Below are 18,579 nucleotides of genomic sequence, written 5' to 3'. Positions count from 1 at the left end.
AAGAATAATAAGCTTATTGATTTCATAATAACAATCACGCATCAGATCCTCAGCACTGTTCTTTTTATCCCTATTCTTTCCTATTCCTCCTGTCTTCTTTGGTTCTCCATCACCTCTCTCTTGGTTTCCGTATTTTTCACTTCTCATTGTCTACCTGTATTTTTGAATGTGGATTTATCTTGGGCTTCTCTATCTTCATACAGTCCCTGAGTGACTGTGCTCAGCCTACCCTTCAGCATCTTCCCATATTCCCTTGCATGTTTGGCCATGAATCCATCAGTATTAGTAAGCTGTTCTCAGACCCTAAATCATTGACAGGAATTCATCTGGCTTCAGTTACTGCCTGGTTTTCAAAAAGCACCCATAAGAATGCTCAGGTTTTATAGAAGAGAGTGGCATTATTTGGCAATTATGCCTGCAGGATTCAGTACACAACTGATTTTTAGGAAGTGCTCTTCCTTGGAAGTCAAATATTGACAGAACCTGGATTTGTGGATGACTGGTATGCAATGCTATCTTTGTCGTAGTCAAACACTACTTACCAATTCTTACACAGATTTACCTAGGGAAAATCCAAGGATATCATGCTTCACAGATGAAAGAAGATACAAAGTGGTAATCAGGAGGAATCTCAACCTGTAAGAAATGTTTTAGGGCACTAAGTTTATTACAAATTCAAATAAACTAGGCATATACAGTGAGAACAGTCCAACCAAATATAATATAAGTTAGGCTAACTTAACTATAAATCCCTTTCTTTCATAGTTTTGGCTATAAGTCAGTATAAAGAGCTGGTTCAAGTTTCTTTGAGTTTTTGAATTGTGGGTTTAAGTCAAGGAAAGAAAAAAAGTCTTGAAAATATAAAAAACTCTTAGTTTAATTTAGAGGGACTATAAGAGGTAAGCACTTTGGGGTCCAGGTGATAAGATCATCTAATTTTCTAATATTAAATATTCCGCTTTAGTATGGAATTCAAAACTGGAGGAAAGCATGATTTAGAAAAACATAGATTTTATATAAAAAGCAAAAGCCTATAAGACAAGCATTAAAAAAACCATTACAAATATATTGTAAAACAAAACAAAAATAGATTTGTATTATTGATAGTAAAATGTGCTAGATATGTATAAAGTAAACCACTAATTTTACGTTTGAATATGTGAATTAATTTTGGGGAGAATTGACTTCATAACATTATTGAGTCTTTGAACCCATAAACATATTTAATCACTTTACTTATTTATTTATTTTGATCTTTTTTCATTTCAGCAGTGTTTTATAATTTTAAGTGTGTAGGTTTTGCTTATCTTTTGTTAAATTAATTCCTAAGTATTTTGTTTTTTGGTGCTATTCTAAATAAGATTATATTTCTTTTCCAGTTGTTTGCTGTGGTCCTACAGAAACACAGTGGATGTTTGTATACCTTGTGTTCTACATCTTCGCCAAAGCCCTTAGTAATTCTAGTGAATTTTTTTCAGATTCTTTAGAATTATATACCAAAAAATCAGTTTTTAAATGAATAAAGGCAATTTTAATTCTTTATTTCTAACTTCCTTTTATTTCTTTTTCTTGACTGATTGCACTGAGTAGGACGTTCAGTACATCCATTATAATATTGAATAGAAGTGGTTAGAGTGGACATTCTTGTCTTTTTCACATTAGGAAACCTCCCAATATTTCACTGTTACATAAAATACTAGCTGTAAGTTTTTCATTGATCCTCCTTATCAGTTTGAAGAAGTTCCCTTTAATTCTTAGCTTGCTGGGAATTTTATCATGAATGGGTGCTGAATTTTGTCCGATTCTTCTTCTGTATCTACTGAGATGTTTATTTGCTTTTTATTCTTCTAATATGGTAAATTACATTAATTGATATTTGAATTTTAAACCGCCTTACATTCCTTGGACAAACCACACTTGATCATGGAGTATTCTGATATATTGCTGGATTCAGTTTGCTGTTTTGCATCTGTATTCATAAGGCTGGCTTTCTTTTCTTGTAATATCTTTGTCAAGTTTTGGTATTAGGGTTTTGCTTGCCTTAATAAAACAAGTTGGGGAATATCTCTCTTCTGTTTTCTGGAAAGTGTGTAAGACTGTTATCGTTACTTCCTTAAATGTTTGACAGAAATCACTGGTGAAGCCATCTGGGCTTGGAGTTTTGTTGTGTTTTTATTACAAAATAATTTTTTCTAGTATTTTTGTGGTTTTAGTAATTTCTGTTTTTCAAAGGATTCTTCATTTTATCTGAGTTACTGAATTGATTTGCATCGTATGGTTTAGAACATAATATCAATAGAATCTGAAGTAATATCTCTCCTTTTGTTCTGATATTTATAATTGTGTTCTCTCATTTTTTCTTGATCAGTCTTGCTAAAGTATTTACAATTTTTTTTATCTTTTCAAAAAAGCAACTTTTGTTTTAATTCTTTTCATTTGTCCACTCTTCAGATTGGGTATTGTTTTGACATCAAGTTTACTCACTTGTTTTTGTGCCATCTTAAATCTACTATTAAGCCTATCCAGTTAATTAAAAATTTTGATATTGAACTATCTAGCTCTTGAATTTCCATTTATTTCTTTTTTATAGTTTCTATTTGTTGCCAGCATTTGCCAGATGACAAATGATCTTACTCATTGTAACATCTTGAACATAGTTATAATAAACTGCTTTACCATCCTTGTCAGTTATTTCCAACATCTAGATCATCTTGTGGTAGGTTTCTATTGACCATTTTTTCTCCTAATCTTGAGTTACAATTCCTAGCTTTTTTGTATGTTTGGTAATTTTTTGTTGTGTGATGAATATCGTGGATGATAGTGTGGATGATATTGTGGATATCTTTTTCTGAAGAGTATTGATTTTTGTTCTAGTAGACAGTTAAATTACTGGCTAGAAAATATACACTTACCATACAACCCAGCAATTGCACTTCTGGGTATTTATCCTAGAGAAATGAAAACTTAGGTTCACACAAAAACCTGAATATAAATATTCACAGCAGCATTATTCATAATAGCCCAAAACTGAAAACAACTCAAATGTACTTCAACAGGTAAACAGTGAAAAAAAAACTGTGGTACCTCCATACTATGGAGCAAATACAAAGGAATGAAATGCTGATATACACAAGTTGGATGGATCTCAAGGGCATTAGGCTGAGTAAAAAAAGCCAATCCAAGATGTTTCCAGGAGCCAGCCCTGGTGGCCTAGTGGTTAAGTTCAGCATGCTCTGCTTCAGCAGCCTGGGTTCGGTTCCCGGGTGCAGATCTAACCACTCTGTTAGCAGCCATGCTGTGCTGACAGCCCACATACTGAAAAATGGAGGAAGACTGGCATGGATGTTAGCTCACGGCAAATCTTCCTCAGCTGGAAAAAAAAAGTTACCATATTATTTGATTCAATTTGCGTAACATTCTCAAAGTGATAACATTATAGAAATAGAGAACAGGTAAGTGGTTGACAGGAGTTGAGGAAGAAGGAGGAGGGTGTGATTATAAACAGCAAAAGAGAATCTCAGATGTGCTATGTTTATATGAATCTATTCATGCGCATTTTAATGTCATAGAATCATAAACAAAGATGTTCAAAAAAATGAGTGCATAAAAAAACTGAGATAATTCAAATAAGGTGTATAGTCTCGATAATTGTATTGAGCCAATCAGTTTCTTGGTTTGGGTAAGACACTGTAGTTATATAAGATGTCCCCATTGTGGGGTAGGTGAGTGATGCATACATGGAATCTCTCTGCTTTGATAATTTCTTGTTAAGTTGTGAGGCTATAATTATTTCAAAATAAAAAGTAAAAAAAAAAAAACTACTGGCTGATTTTCTTGAAATTGGAGGCTTGGTTTTTATACTTTGTCGCATCAGATGTATTTTAGTTGTGCCCTTAGATTTAGGAGAATCCTTAGTCCTGGGATAGTCTTTACTCCTATGATGTGGCCTGTCTGTGGTTTCTATGAGAAGCCTGTTGTATTCACCAAGCCCTTTTAACTTGGCAGGGTTCAAAATCCAAGCTATGTCTCCCCTGTGGTAGGCAGCAGCTGAAATCTCTGTTCAGCTTTTCCATCTTCCAGCTGTTGCCTTCTTTTGGGCTACTTGGAATCTCTCTGTGCATGAGCAGGTCAGGAATCAGCCAAGGGTGTGAGGAACGTTTGTGTACAGATTGGAGCCCCTCCCCCACCCTCCTTACTGTACTCTTCTTTCCATGATTTTCTCCTCCTATTACCTAGCTTTCTGGCAGCTCTGAACTACATTCTCCAGTGCTTCAGACAATGAGACTGGATTTCTCTTTTAGGTCTAGCCTCCTAAGGGGGTGTACTGGGAGGAGTTCTCTTAAGGGAAAGTCTTATAAGTGTATATGTCATCCATTGTGGTTCCTTTCTTTCAATGATCAAATCTCCTACATTTTTGCCTGCTTTTTTTTCACTTTTCAATGTCTTTGAACAGTTATTTTTTATAGAGTTAGTAATCGTTATCTGTGGACAAGTCAGTCCAATACAAGATAGTCCATCATTACTGGAACCAGAGCTCAACACATTTTACTTTTAATTATTATGAATATAAAGTGTTTGCACACTTTTTCAATAAAAAATTTGAAAGTACAATATCATAGTAGCTTTAATACATAGTGAGGAATATTACATAATCAAGGAAAGAATTAAATGCAAACTGAGGGGCCAGCCTGGTGGTGCAGGAGTTAAGTGCGCATGTTCACTTCGGCGGCCTGAGGTTCGCAGGTTCTGATCCTGGGTCCAGACATGGCACTACTTGGCACGCCATGCTGTGGTAGGCGTCCCACATACAAAGTAGAGGAAGATGGACATGGATGTTAGCTCAGGGCCAGTCTTCCTCAGCGAAAAGAGGAGGGTTGGCAGCAGTTGGCTCAGGGCTAATCTTCCTCAAAAAAAAAAAAAAAGAAAATACAAACTGAAAACATGAGAATTCAGAATTTATAAGTAGAAAGAATAAACATACAAATGCAGCCCGAAAAAGTTTTTAAAAGGCACATAAATGAATCTTTCCAAAGATTAAGGGCCGAATATAATCATGTATTACTTAAGCAGCTGTCTTAAGTAGGAATACATGCTTACTCACCAGAAAGGACTTCAGTTCTAAAATCAGATCTTCATCCATTGTCTTGTGGAAATATTTTTTCATTTGGCCTTAAAAGTTGCCTTTTCTTTCTTTACCTGGCATTTTCAAGCTTTATCAATTTCTTAGAGAATGAAATGACAATCTAACCTCCTTTCTGCTTTTATTTTTTTCTTCTCCTTTGTTTTAGTTGTTTGCATAATTGGCTTTAAATAAAGTGAGAGTGAAGAGACTAGAACCATTTTTGGAAAACGTCGTTGCCCCATTTCACTGGAAGTTACCCTCCGGAACACTAGATTTGACCATATCTGTTTTGAGGACTCATTATGAACAAAGAAGTCACCCAGGTAGGAATTGTAGCTCTGTTTTTCAAGAGCTTTGTCTCTCCAGAAGTATGGAGGGGAAATGATTGCCTTTTGACTTATTGTTTATGGAAATATATGTTTGATCTCAGAAGCTTCAAGGTTGTTATAAAACAAGTGCTGATATTCCTAAATGAAAGTGTTAGAAAAGTTCTAGATTATACTTTATAAACCACTTTAATGCACATTGAAGTTAACGTGGCTTTAGATTGATATCTTACAATGAGACCCTCAGGTCTCTACTGAATTAAAAATGGCAGCAGAAAAACTATACTGAAGCATCACAAGATTTGGTCCATATATTTCTAACATACTTCCAGTCATTAATTCTATGTATTTATCTAGTGTCCACTTTGTACATTTGGGCTATTTACATTGTTGCTGTTTCCTAAGAATCTGTGAGCTAACTGAGGGAATAGAACTCATGTACCCGTGAACATGACAATGGTCATAGCAGCCTGTTGGTGGAAAAATAAACGTGCCTACGCCAAGATGGTGGGTAAAAGTTGAAGAGTAATCAGAAACTGGTAAATCAGTAAGGGGATGACTTCCAGCAGGAATTTTTTAAATTAATAGACTTTTTAATTGAGTTATAATACATAGAGGTAAAAATCACAAATCTCAAGTGTATAACTCTTGAGTTGTCATGTATGTACTCAACATATTTGTGTAAACAGTGTCCAAATTAAGAAGGAGAACAATATCAGCATCCAGAAATACCTGGCCCACCTGTACACCACCCACTTTTAAAGGAAGAGACAGTTGTCACCATGGAGAGTGGTAGCTGTCGACTTGGAAGGTGGGGTATAATAATCACAGAACTTAAAGGCAGTTAAATCTAGTTGGCCGACAAGCAGTGCCTATCTTTGTAATAAACAGTGAACTTGGGAGATGGAGGCAAGACAATCAGTTGGCAGAGAGCAAGGACTGGAGGTGCAAAATGATCTGAAAAGATATTCATTTAATCCTGCTACCTCTCTTTAAAATCTCCTTGGTTTCTAGAACAAACACACATCAGATTTCTGGCTTTTGTTTACTGGTGATACGTTTTATTTGTTAACTTAAGTTTTGTGTTATTTGAAATCAGACTGTTAGTTCTCAATAAGAAGAGATAAATGAGTTAATAAGCATTGTGATTAATGAAAAGGTTTTCAGAGTAAGATGTATTATAATTAAGAGAGATTTTAATCATGTAGGAGAGCCCTCTCTTTAGGAGTTTTCAGGAAGGGAACGTTAGTACCTTGACTTTATGAAAGAGAAAGGGAAAGAAAATAGAATAATATAGTGATTGAACTCTGGCTTGTGTGTCTTTTTTTTCTTTTAACTCATTGTTCAGTGAATGACTCTGACAAAGTCGTATTTTCTTCATGTCACAATGAAAATTTTTATCTTTTCTATTTCCCTTTAACATTTATTAAAAACAATATTTGCAAGATTGGTATGCCGTACACCTGTATGTCCCTTGCCCAGTTTCAGCAACTATAAATATTTTGTTATATTTGCTTTATCTCTCTCTCCCTTAACTACTAATTCTCCATCTCCTCCTCCTCCACCACCATTTTGATAATGATGACGATGATGATGATGGTGTATCATTTGAGAGTAAGTTGTAGACATTCATGACCCTCACTCCTAAATACTCAATATATATCTCCTACTTAACCACAATATGATAATCAAATTCAGGAAACTTAACGTTTTCATTATTATTAACTTATATATAGTCCATATTAAAATTTCATCAGTTGTCTTATCCAAAACCATAAATTGCATAGTTGTCACGTTTCTTTGGTTCCTTTAACCTGGAATTGTTTATCAGCTTTTCTTTGTCTTCCATGATACTGACATTTTGGAAGAGTACAGGCCATCTGTTTTGTACAGTGGCACTCATTTTGAGCCTGTCTTTTCCATCTAGGTTCCTTTCTAAAGAGACTATAATATGAAACTTTGGAGATTCATAGATTTGTTACTGAGAATCTTATCTGGTAGAACAAAGCCCAGAAAGATTTTTTTTTTAGGAGAAAGTATGTTAAAACATAGTAGGAGCTGGGGCTGGCCCCGTGGCCAAGTGGTTAAGTTCGCGCGCTCCGCTGCAGGCGGCCCAGTGTTTCGTTGGTTCGAATCCTGGGCGCGGACATGGCACTGCTCATCAAACCACGCTGAGGCAGCGTCCCACATGCCACAACTAGAAGGACCCACAACTAAGAATATACAACTATGTATCAGGGGGCTTTGGGGAGAAAAAGGAAAAAATAAAATCTTTAAAAAAAAAAAAAAGTTTAAAAAAAAAACATAGTAGGAGCCCAAAATTTCATAATGTAGATTCCTACAGATGATTTAAATATTATTGAAAGAAATTTTATGTATGTGTGCTTGTATATATATATAATCTTAGAATCCAAGATTTAGAAATTTTTGAACAAAAATTGGGGTTTATAAAGGCAGAACTTTTTAAAAAATTTTTATTGAGATTATGGTAGTTTACAACCTTGTGAAATTTCAGTTGTACATTATTGTTTGTCACCTGTGTTGTAGGTGCACCATTTCATCCTTTGTCCTCACTCCCCACCCCCTCTTTCCCCTGGTAGCCACTAATCTGTTCTCTTTGTCTACATGTTTAACTTCCACATATGAGTGGAGTCATACAGAGATTGTCTTTCTCTATCTGGCTTATTTCACTTAACATAATACCCTGAAGGTCCATCCATGTTGTTGTGAATGGGACGATTTTATTGTTTTTTATGGCTGAGTAGTATTCCATCGTATATATATACGATATCTTCTTTATCCAATCATCAGTTCATGGGCACTTAGGTTGCTTCCACATCTTGGCTGTTGTAAATAATGCTGCAGTGAACATAGGGGAGCATGGGACTTTTGGAATTGCTGATTTCAAGTTCTTTGGATAGATTCCCAGTAGTGGGATGCCTGGGTCATATGGTATTTCTATTTTTAATTTTTTTGAAAAATCTCCATAGTGTTTTTCATAGTGGCTGCACCAGTTTGCATTCCCACCAGCAGTGTATGAGGGTTCCTTTTTCTCTACAACCTCTGCAACATTTGTTACCTTTTGTTTTGGTTATTTTTGCCATTCTAGTGGGTATAAGGTGACATCTTAGTGTAGTTTTGATTTGCATTTCCCTGATGATCAGTGATGATGAACATCTTTTCATGTGCCTACTGGCCATCTGTATGTCTTCTTTGGAGAAATGTCTGTTCATGTCTCCTGCCCATTTTTTGATCGGGTTGTTTGATTTTTTGTTGTTGAGTTGTGTGAGTTGTAAAGGCAGAACTTTTGATGTTGAAGGAATAGCACATTTACATTTTAAGGTGAATCACATCTCATAGGAAGTAATTGGTTTTATATTATAATGATCATAGAAGATGTCAAGATTAGGTGTATTATCAGTATTATTTATTACCACGTGATGTTTGGACTAAGAATTGAAAAGATCTTCTGTTCATGTGTTTGAGAAGCTTGTAAATACCACCCATGATTTTTAGATGTGGTATAATTTAACATCAGCTTTTCTGGAAAGACTCCTAATGAAGAAACATTTTAATATAGCGGCAAAAGCAAAAAAATTGGAACTCTGTTATTGGCTTTTCTATTTACCAGTCATTTGACTGTAAATTAGTTACATAAGTTAAAACATAGACAGGTTCTGGAGCCAGATTACCTAAGAATGATTTCTACCTCTGCCACTTAGGATGTTGGGCAGATTAAGTAATCTCTCCATGCCTCAGTTTCCTCATCTCTAAAATGGATTATAATGGTACCTACTTCATATTTTATGAATGAATGAATTAGTAGGGTTTATGAGCAAATAATATAAGTTAGATGTTTAGGATTTTGACTGGCACATAGTAAATCCTATGTAAGTGTTAGTCTTTATCATGTCCTTGTCATCGTCGTTGTCATCAGACCATCGTTTCTTTATTAGTAAGATAAAACCGTTGAGCTCAATCAGTGATTCTGTGAAGTGGAGGTAACAATAATACGCACTTCATAGGGCAATTGTGAGGAATAAATGAGTTAATACATATAAAACACATAAACAAAATATATATTATTATATTGTCATATCCTTTAATTAAATGCTTATTAATGGGCCTATGTATTTTTGTGAACCTTTTCTGAACTTTGTTCGTCCAAAATTCTTTGTTACTACTGACTTTGTATTGTGAAAGTGGGAACAGGCAAGATAGGCATTTTGTGTATTCTAAGTGGCCTGTAGTCAAAAAGTTTGGGAAGCACTGTACTAAATGACAATTGCTGGGAACCCTCTTATTCTGAAATTTTGTAAATCCACATCTCCAGTTTAAAATTTATAAACATTGTTTTCGTAGTTATTCTGTTGAGAACATTGGAAAGTGAAATTTGAGTTTCATTGTTTAGAGAGTCTTTAGTTGGGCATTGTACTAGAAGGGCTATAACTAGATAAATTAGTATTAACATTGAGGAGATATTGATGCTATTTAACCAGCTATTCACCTGAAATGCTTGGGGATTTTTTTTTTTTTCATTTTTCAATGGATATCAATGAAGTTTTTTCCCCAAATATTAATGAATCAAGTGAGATGACTTAGATTTTAAGCTGGGTTTTAAAAAGCGCGTATCTTTTCTGTAAACTGGGGTGATGGAGATTGTATGTAGAGTTATGTTCTGATTTTAGTCATGCCCATTCTCCTCCAGTTGTGCAGATAACCCTGAAATTAACTGGAGGTTTATCTGACTTGATCATGTTCTGGTGCCCTCAAGATACAATTCCATTGTTTGGCAAATTATTTTGACCCGTGCAGGTCTATTACTTTGGTACTTCTGCTACCTTATAATATTAAAGATCAGATCTCCGTATATGTATTTTTCTTTTATTGGTTTATCTATGTGCATTTAACCATACTGAATTCTGAAATGAGTTTCTAAAATATTTGAGGGAAATTGAACACCTTCTGATCAGGAGCTTAATTCTTTGTTTTAGATATTGGAGTAATTTTATGTAACAAATGTGGTTATTTGATTGTGGATAATCATCTGTGGGTTATCTGTGTCTAATGCTGATCTTAATTCTCTTCTGGCCCCAGCTTCTAGCTGTTTTTCTCCTCATCAGTATCTGAATCTGTGAAAAGAGGGTGGAGTTGGTGGAACAAGACAGACATTGAAATTTTCATCACTTAATTTTCTCTCTGGGATTGCTGTTTTTTTTAAGGCTGTTGCTGCTTTGCTAGACTGTTATAAACTGTTCTGTGTGCATGCAAGTAAATATCAAATACATATTTTGTTATTTACACATAGACAGCTGTAATTAGGAAAACCGATTTTAATTTTTTTTTCTTTTTAAGGCATACCAACATATTTTTCACGAGTTAGAACAACACAAAAGTAATTTTTGGAAGAATGTACAGCATATCTACAATTACCCAATGTCATTTTAAGATACTAGAATCATCTAGTTTCATAGATTTACAAGGAAATGTTGAGGATATTTTTGCCAAATGATTTTAATAAGATAGCTGGCACAAATGTGTATTTTATATGCTAACTATTTTTCCTCAATCACAAATTCGTACAATAGGAGTATTTTAGCAAGGCAAATATGTTTATTTTTATCTTAAAAATTAAATTTTAAATAAAGTCAATGTGAGGAATTTAAAATATTGGGTTTTAAAACTAGTTTGGTTTTCCTCTTCTTTCTATATACGTGTTAATAGAAAAAAATTAACTTTTACACTTTTTCCAAGCTTGTTCTTTCCATTTAGAAAAAATTACTGCAAAGAAAGAAAGCATTGTCTCTTAATTTGTAGAATAACCTTTTAGTAGTAAACATAAACTTATTAAATACATTGTTTTAAACATTACATACTTTTAGAAGTTAAGTTACCAACTCCTTGATAATGTCTTTATTATTAGCATAATAAATTTAAAAGACTTTATGCAAGGTTTTCTTTTACAAAAAACACTTTAAGAAAAATCTGATATTTACAGAATCAGTGAAATATGATTAAATGATGTCTTTATTTTAAAGAACTCTTTGCTTTGAATCCATCATTTTGCCTTTGCTTTTTATTCCTGGCCATAGTGGTTGAGATATTGGCAGATCATTTATGGCAGAGGCTTATGGGGGCAGGAGCTCTTCTCTGGGCCAGGGATAACCACCATCTGAGTGTTGGTCCCTGGCTTCATGGGTTCAGAGAGAATTTTTGTTTCCAGATGTTTAGGGAAATACTTGTTCAGTCCTTAGCTTCAAAGTATCTGGTTTTTAACAAAAAACTAGGAAGCGTGCAAAGAAACAAAAAAGTATGGCTCACACACAAGAAAAATGACAATTAATATAAACTGTCTTTAAGGGAAGCCAGATATTGTACTAATCAAAGAAGTAAAAGTAAGATAAGTTGGATTTCGTCAAAATTTAAAACTATTGTTCATCAAAAGACACTATAAAGAAAGTGAAACGGTAGCCCACAGAATGGGAGAAAATATTTGCAAATCATATATCACATAGGGGTCTAGTGCCTGAATATAATAAAGAACTCTTACCAGCGGACAGTAAAAAGACAACTCAATTAAAAAATCGGCAAAGGACCTGAGTAGACATTTCTCCAAAGAAGATATACAAATGGCCAGTAAGCACGTGAAATGATGCTCTATGTCGTTAGTGATCAGGGATATGTAAATCAGAACCGTAATGAGATACTATTTCACACCCAGTAGGATGGCTATAATTAAAATAAAATTAAAAAACAGAAAATAACTTTTGGCAAGGATATGGAGAAATGGGAACACTTGTACACTGCTGGCGACAGTTTAAGATGGTGTACAGCCACTGTGGAAGACAGTTTAGCAGTTCCTCAAAAAGTTAAAGAGAGTTGGGGGCTGGCCCCGTGGCCGAGTGGTTAAGTTCGCGCGCTCCGCTGCAGGCGGCCCAGTGTTTCGTTGGTTCGAATCCTGGGCGCGGACATGGCACTGCTCATCAGACCACGCCGAGGCAGCGTCCCACATGCCACAACTAGAAGGACCCACAACAAAGAATATACAACTATGTACCGGGGGGCTTTGGGGAGAAAAAGGGAAAAAAATAAAATCTTTAAAAAAAAAAAAAAAAGTTAAAGAGAGTTACAGTAAGACCCAGTAGTTCCACTCCTAGGTGTTTACCCAAGAGAAATGAAAATATATTCACACAAAAATTTGCATATAAATGTCCATGGCAGTGTTATTGATAAATAGCCCCCAAAAGGAAAAACCTGGCTGGCCATCAATTGGATGAATGAACAAAATGTCATAATCCAAACAATGGAAAATTACTCAGCCATAAAATGGGCAATGAAAATCTTCAAGTCCCTATCCTTTCTTATCACATGAGAGAAATTTCAATTGTCATTGAAATGAAAAGACAAAATTGAAAGCTTCTTTTGGAAAACCCTGGGTTTGAGAAACCCAGTTTGAGAAACAATACTTTATTGCAGCTCTCAGAGTGTCCCTCTCATTGTATCTGTGCTCCTCTGTGCTAATTGCATGGTGAGTATTTTAAAGTATATTATTAGAGTTGTTTAACTAATGGTTACTGATTTTTCAGAATGCAGTTCTCAGCTAAATCTGGGAGATGAATGACAAATTTCTTATGTAGAAATTTCTGACTCAACTGAAAAATAAAGCCCTGACCTATTTCTTCAGCCTCACCTATTTGATTTAGTCTGGTCCATTTGAACAGAGATAGATATGGTTTCGGGTTCCTAAAACTGCTCTCTAGAGATTGCATGAGATTGTTTGGGTATAATTTAGCAACTGTTTTTAAATCAACAGGGTACTTTTACTTAGAAACCTTACCTCTTTTTAAAAGATGATATGCAAATTGATTTCCTGAAACCAACATTTCTTTTCTTAATGAACCCTATTTAAGTACCCTTGCTGCCAAATATAAAGCCATTCCACAAATAGAACAGCTATAATAGTTTTCACTCATCAGAGGTTTTGCATTCCGCTATCTGTTTATTGTGTTTTGTAAATAGAAAGCAGTTAATGCCAGAATCATATCATCAGCAAATTGTTGCTGACTCTCTCATAGCTTCTTGACTACTGCTTCTTATTTTGGTGGGCCAGCTGCCTGGCTGCTGTTGAATTATCTGCTGTCTCCTCAGCTCCAGAAGCTCAGATAAATTTAGCAGATATCAATCTCTAGCCAGTAGTCTGAGGGTAGCATAGTATGAGGAATCTCCTTTTCAATCCAGATTTATTTGTTGCTTAAAATTATCCAATATGTGAGATTGTATTATTTAGGTTTACAGTTGTATAACTGCAACTTGTCTTTGTTTCTCTGCAGTACTGTGAAATATTGTAGGAGGTTTCTCCAAAATAGTAGATCTTTATACCTTTTCAAAATTGGAAGAGATGTTTTCCAATTTCTAGACCAAGAAGGTAATTTTTTTTTCCGTTGAAAACAGAGGAACAAGGATTTCAAGAAAGCTCAATTTCTCAGGTATAGGAAAGAATTCCAAAGTGTTATGAAAGATTCCAGAAAATGTTTAACGATAAAAAAATTTTAAATATCCTTTAAAATTTTTAACTGTCATCGTTAGTAAAATAACTTACTTTTAACTCATCACCTATTTTAGCTTCTATATCTTTTCGGCATTATGTTAGATATTGGATATACGGTAAAAAGATCTAGTAACTAGCTTTAAGTTCACAGTCTAGAAGGGGAGACAAACAAGAGAATTACAATTTATAGCATATTATAAAAAGAAATATGTGCCCAGGAGTATTTTGAGTCAGTAGAATTCAGATGGGTAAGTTCTCAGATGGATATAACCTAATGTCTTTGGAGGCAGAGAAGATGGCCAGCTAAGGAAACAAGAAGTGGCCCTTAAGCATGAAGTGGGAGTTAGCTAACTCTTTTCTTTTGGATTTTAGCAAACTCTAAAGTCTTATCTTTCATTTTCTTCCCTGTTCATAATTTCCTTCTGTCTTTTATTTCTACTTTTGCTTAAAAAAGTTTAGAGTTGATGCTTCTTCATTATCATAAATTTATTGCATAATTTCATTTTTATATTAATAATTTAAAAATATTTACATTGTATTTCCGTGTGAAAATAAAATTAAGTGGCTTCTTTACTTCTGTGATATTTGGTTAACCTCATTTATGCGTTTGTGAATCTCCATAGGAAAAGAAGGTAGCAGTCTTATTTACTAGAGTAATATATCACTTAGCTGATTCTTCTTGTTTTGTGTATGGATTTCAGAATGGATGCTAACAAAACTATTCTCGAATCTTTCAACATCTGTTTTATTGTGGTGATTGTTGTTGCAAGGCCAGCATGTTTGCCTTTGCATTGAAGTTTTCCACCTTAACCTGTAATTATTTTCTTTATCATAGGTCCTTCCTCTTCCCCCGAGAAGAGGTTTAACAAATGTTTTAAACAGATGTTTTTTAGTGATGACATCAATCCCTAATGCAGCTCATTTATTTATCATTAATAAAAATCTGGAACTTAAAGTTCATCACGTTTTATACATGTTGAGTTTGAGGTGACAGTGGGATATCCAAATGGAAGTCCATTTAGCAGTTGGAAACTTAGATACCAAATTACTGAGATGAGACAGAATACACTTATCCTTCATAGAAGAAGTCTTAGAATGAAAATCAGATCTTGTCAATCCTATGTTCTTAACCCTCCAATGATTGCCTGATTCACTCAGAGTAAAGCTGTAGTCCTTAAAATGGGTTTTAAGGCCTACCATCTTGTAGCCTCCCATTCTCTCTCTAACCCATCTCCTACTCCCTCACTCCCCAGTTCTAGCCACGCTAATTCCTTTCATGTTTCTCAGAAAACATAGTTATGCCCTGGCCTTGAAGCTTTATGGCCCTCCCCTTTTCCCTTGCCAGAAGAACTCTTCCTCCAAATATCATTCTCCCTCCTTCAAGTCTTTGTTCATATCTCACCTTCTCAGTGAGGCCTTTTCTAATTACTTTACTTGAAATTGCTGTGCCTCACTTTCCACACACCTAAGCCTCTATTTTTGCCTTATTTTTCTCCATAGCACTTATCATCTTCTAATATAGTACATAATTTACTTTTTTATTTTTTTATTGTCTCTTTCCCTCACAATAGAATGAAGTTCTATAAGGACAGAGATTTTTATAAATTTTATTCACAGCTGTATCCGCATACCTAGAACAGAGACTGGCATATAGTAGGAGCTCAATAAATATTTGTTGCTAACTTAAGTTGGGCTACCCACGTTAAGATCAATTTAAAGTTTTCTGACTAATTTGCTGAGAATATAGAATATTACCAAGGATTTTCTTTTTAAAATCTTTTCTTAGGGTTGAAACTAAAATTAACATATATAATCTATATATGTATATAGTCATGCACCAAAAAATGACATTTCAGTCAATGATGGACTGCATACACGACAGTGGTCCTGTAAGATTAGTACCACATAGCCTATGTGTGTAGTAGGCTATACCATCTAGGTTTGTGTAAGTATAGTCTATGATGTTCGAACAATAATGAAATCACCTGACGACGCATTTCTCAGAACGTATACCTGTCGTTAAGTGACGCTGACTGTATATAGATATTATATAGTGTATAGCATATATAGTCTATGTATAGATTATATATATGTAATGTATAATACATAACTTATATAATTATAAACACTTGATTAGACAGGCATTTAGTCCCTCATTCACCAAATTCTATAATAGACACATAATAGGTGAGAGCTGATGCAAACTTTGTATATTACATTAAGAAGGTTGAATGAATCCTCATTCACTAAATGAGGATTTAGTGAAGGGTTGTAAGCAAGAGACTGACATGATTAGACTTGCATTTTTGATAGCCTACTCTGGTAGCTTAGGGAGACCATCTGGGAAGCTATTTTACAAGTCCAGCAAGAGATGATGAGAGGAGAATATGAGGAAGGGATGGATTTTAGAAATATTTAGGAAATAAAAATTGACAAATCTTGGTGTTTGTCTGCATGTGGGGTATGAGATAAGAGACTAGAATGACTCCAGTGTACCAACTGAGAGGAGAAAATACATGAAGAGGAGATGTTAAGTAATTTTGGAAAGTTGAGTTTGAAGTGCCTCTGTGACATCTGAATGCAGATGACTGGTGAAGAGTTGGATTATGGGTCTAATCTGGGCTAGTGATGGAGATTTGGGAGTAATCAGTATTGAGATGTTTTTTGAAACCATGTTGAGTGAGTGATATCACCCCAGAATAATGTATAATAAGAGGGAAAAAGAAGCCTAGGACATTATAACCTTGAGGAATTCTAACCCCAAAGAATTAGGCAAAAAGTACTGAGAATAAGGTAAGAAGAAAACTGCACTAATTCTCCTTTTACAAGGGTAAATGGAGTGAAAGAGAATGGAGAGGTGTGTTGTTTGACAATAGTAAAAATCCAAAAGGTAGTGATGAATATAAGGCCAGGGATAGGATTCTGAGTTTCATTAGGGATTCAGCAGAGAATAATGGTTGATAGGGACAGATCGGAAGGGATCTTTATGTGCAGTCACCAACTGGCACAACATGTGAGAGGAGACCTGGCTGGTGTGCTAGGGGAGATGACTTTGTGTTCTCTGGCATCTATACCAAGATCCTAACATAGACTAAACATTTGATCTTTGTCGTCTGACTACATGAACCCAAGGTTAGGAGTATAGAATTCAAAGTTGGTGAGTACAGTTCAAAATCCAAATCTAGTTATATTGCTTTAACTTTAATCATATATGTATCGTTTATTTTCCTATCTATATAAAATCCTAAGCCTTATGGGTAAAAGTTGTTTTAAATCCTTTTGTGAAGTAGAATCCAAAATAGGTAAATATAAAAAATAATTTCTCTGACTCCCAGTTATACATTCAACTTTTACGTTTACATACAAAGTGATTTTTTTCTTCGGAAAAAACCTCAGTATCTAATTATTCTAACAATATTTTTGATCCTAATTGATCTCTACAGTTTCATAAAGGAGTATTAATTTCATTTTAAAGATACAAAAAAGAAAGTGTAGAAACACTAAATAGCTGATGACTCCTGTGCTTTTGTATAGATGTGGATGCTTTTATGATGGCTGTAATTTATCCATTCATTGAGAGACTACAATGCTTAGATATTTTCTAACGTAAGGGAGCTTCCTCCTCCTGATGGTTGGAAAGTTCATCAGGCTAGATTTCTTATTGTTGTCTTTCCTTTTTAGGTGTGAAGTTTTTCAACATGAGTGGCCTTGGGGACAGTTCATCCGACCCTGCTAACCCAGACTCACATAAGAGAAAAGGATCGCCATGTGACACATTGGCATCAAGGTAGGAACACTCTTTTCTTAGTCTATTTCTGGAAGAGCTGCTTTATCATTTTCATTGCCACTTTAGAGCTTTTGTTTCATCTACTCCAGGTTTACTGGCCTTCTTTGAGGCCCTCGTACTCACTGTGTTCTCTTCCTTCTTCTAGACCTTTATACATGCTGTTCCCTCAATCCAGCTTGCTCCCTCTTGATTTCCTGTAGTCATCACCTATGCATTCTCCAGATTCCAGCTTATTCATTAGTTCCTTAAAGGGAGCTTTCTCCTCCTTCCTTAACTACTAGGTCAAATCTCCCCCATTTATATATCTGTCTCACATATATTTTTATAGCTCCCATCCATAATTGCAGGTTTTTATAATTTTTGTGATTATTTCATGAATCCCTGGCTTCTCCACTACACTCTAAGCTGCCATTTGGTAAAGACCTTCCCTGTTCCTGCTCATCATTTTATCCCAGTTCCTAGCACAATGTGTGGCTTAAATATAGTAAATATTTGTCTAATGAGTAAATAAATCTATTGTACTATTTAACTGCTATTTTAGAATATTATGATATTAGTGGAACTAAGAAATATATTGTTATAATATCGGATTTTAAAGAATGATTATTTGTGGAATTAAACATTTGTGTATTATAAGAAATACAATCACCTTAAATAGGCTGAAAGACACTTAATGCTAAGGAGACTCTAACAAATGCCAGATAGAGAAGAGACCTCTATCACAGCAAAGGTGCAGCTTCCTACCTGAGAGGAAAAGAGTGGGAAATTCCATTCCATCTTCTAGGATCTAGAGTAG

At 34.8% G+C, this 18,579-nt stretch overlaps 1 protein-coding gene across 25 annotated transcripts in view; it reads left to right on the top strand.

Annotated features, from left to right (window-relative positions):
* NCOA1 (nuclear receptor coactivator 1) overlaps nucleotides 1–18,579 on the top strand; it is a 251,118-nt gene that overhangs the window by 137,937 nt on the left and 94,602 nt on the right. For 18 of the 25 annotated variants that reach the window (XM_070573179.1, XM_070573170.1, XM_070573191.1 and 15 more), the window contains 2 exons: nucleotides 5,289–5,445; nucleotides 17,678–17,783. In XM_070573179.1, the coding sequence (XP_070429280.1) occupies nucleotides 17,695–17,783 (89 nt within the window). In that variant the 5' untranslated portion in view covers nucleotides 5,289–5,445; nucleotides 17,678–17,694. The remainder of the gene's footprint in view (nucleotides 1–5,288; nucleotides 5,446–17,677; nucleotides 17,784–18,579) is intronic. The other 7 variants (XM_070573176.1, XM_070573169.1, XM_070573168.1 and 4 more) reach the window with 1 other exon arrangement.

Source organism: Equus przewalskii, chromosome 14 (genome assembly GCF_037783145.1).
Source record: "Equus przewalskii isolate Varuska chromosome 14, EquPr2, whole genome shotgun sequence".
In the NCBI taxonomy this organism is placed as follows: domain Eukaryota; kingdom Metazoa; phylum Chordata; class Mammalia; order Perissodactyla; family Equidae; genus Equus; species Equus przewalskii.
This window is presented reverse-complemented; position numbering and strand designations above follow the sequence as displayed.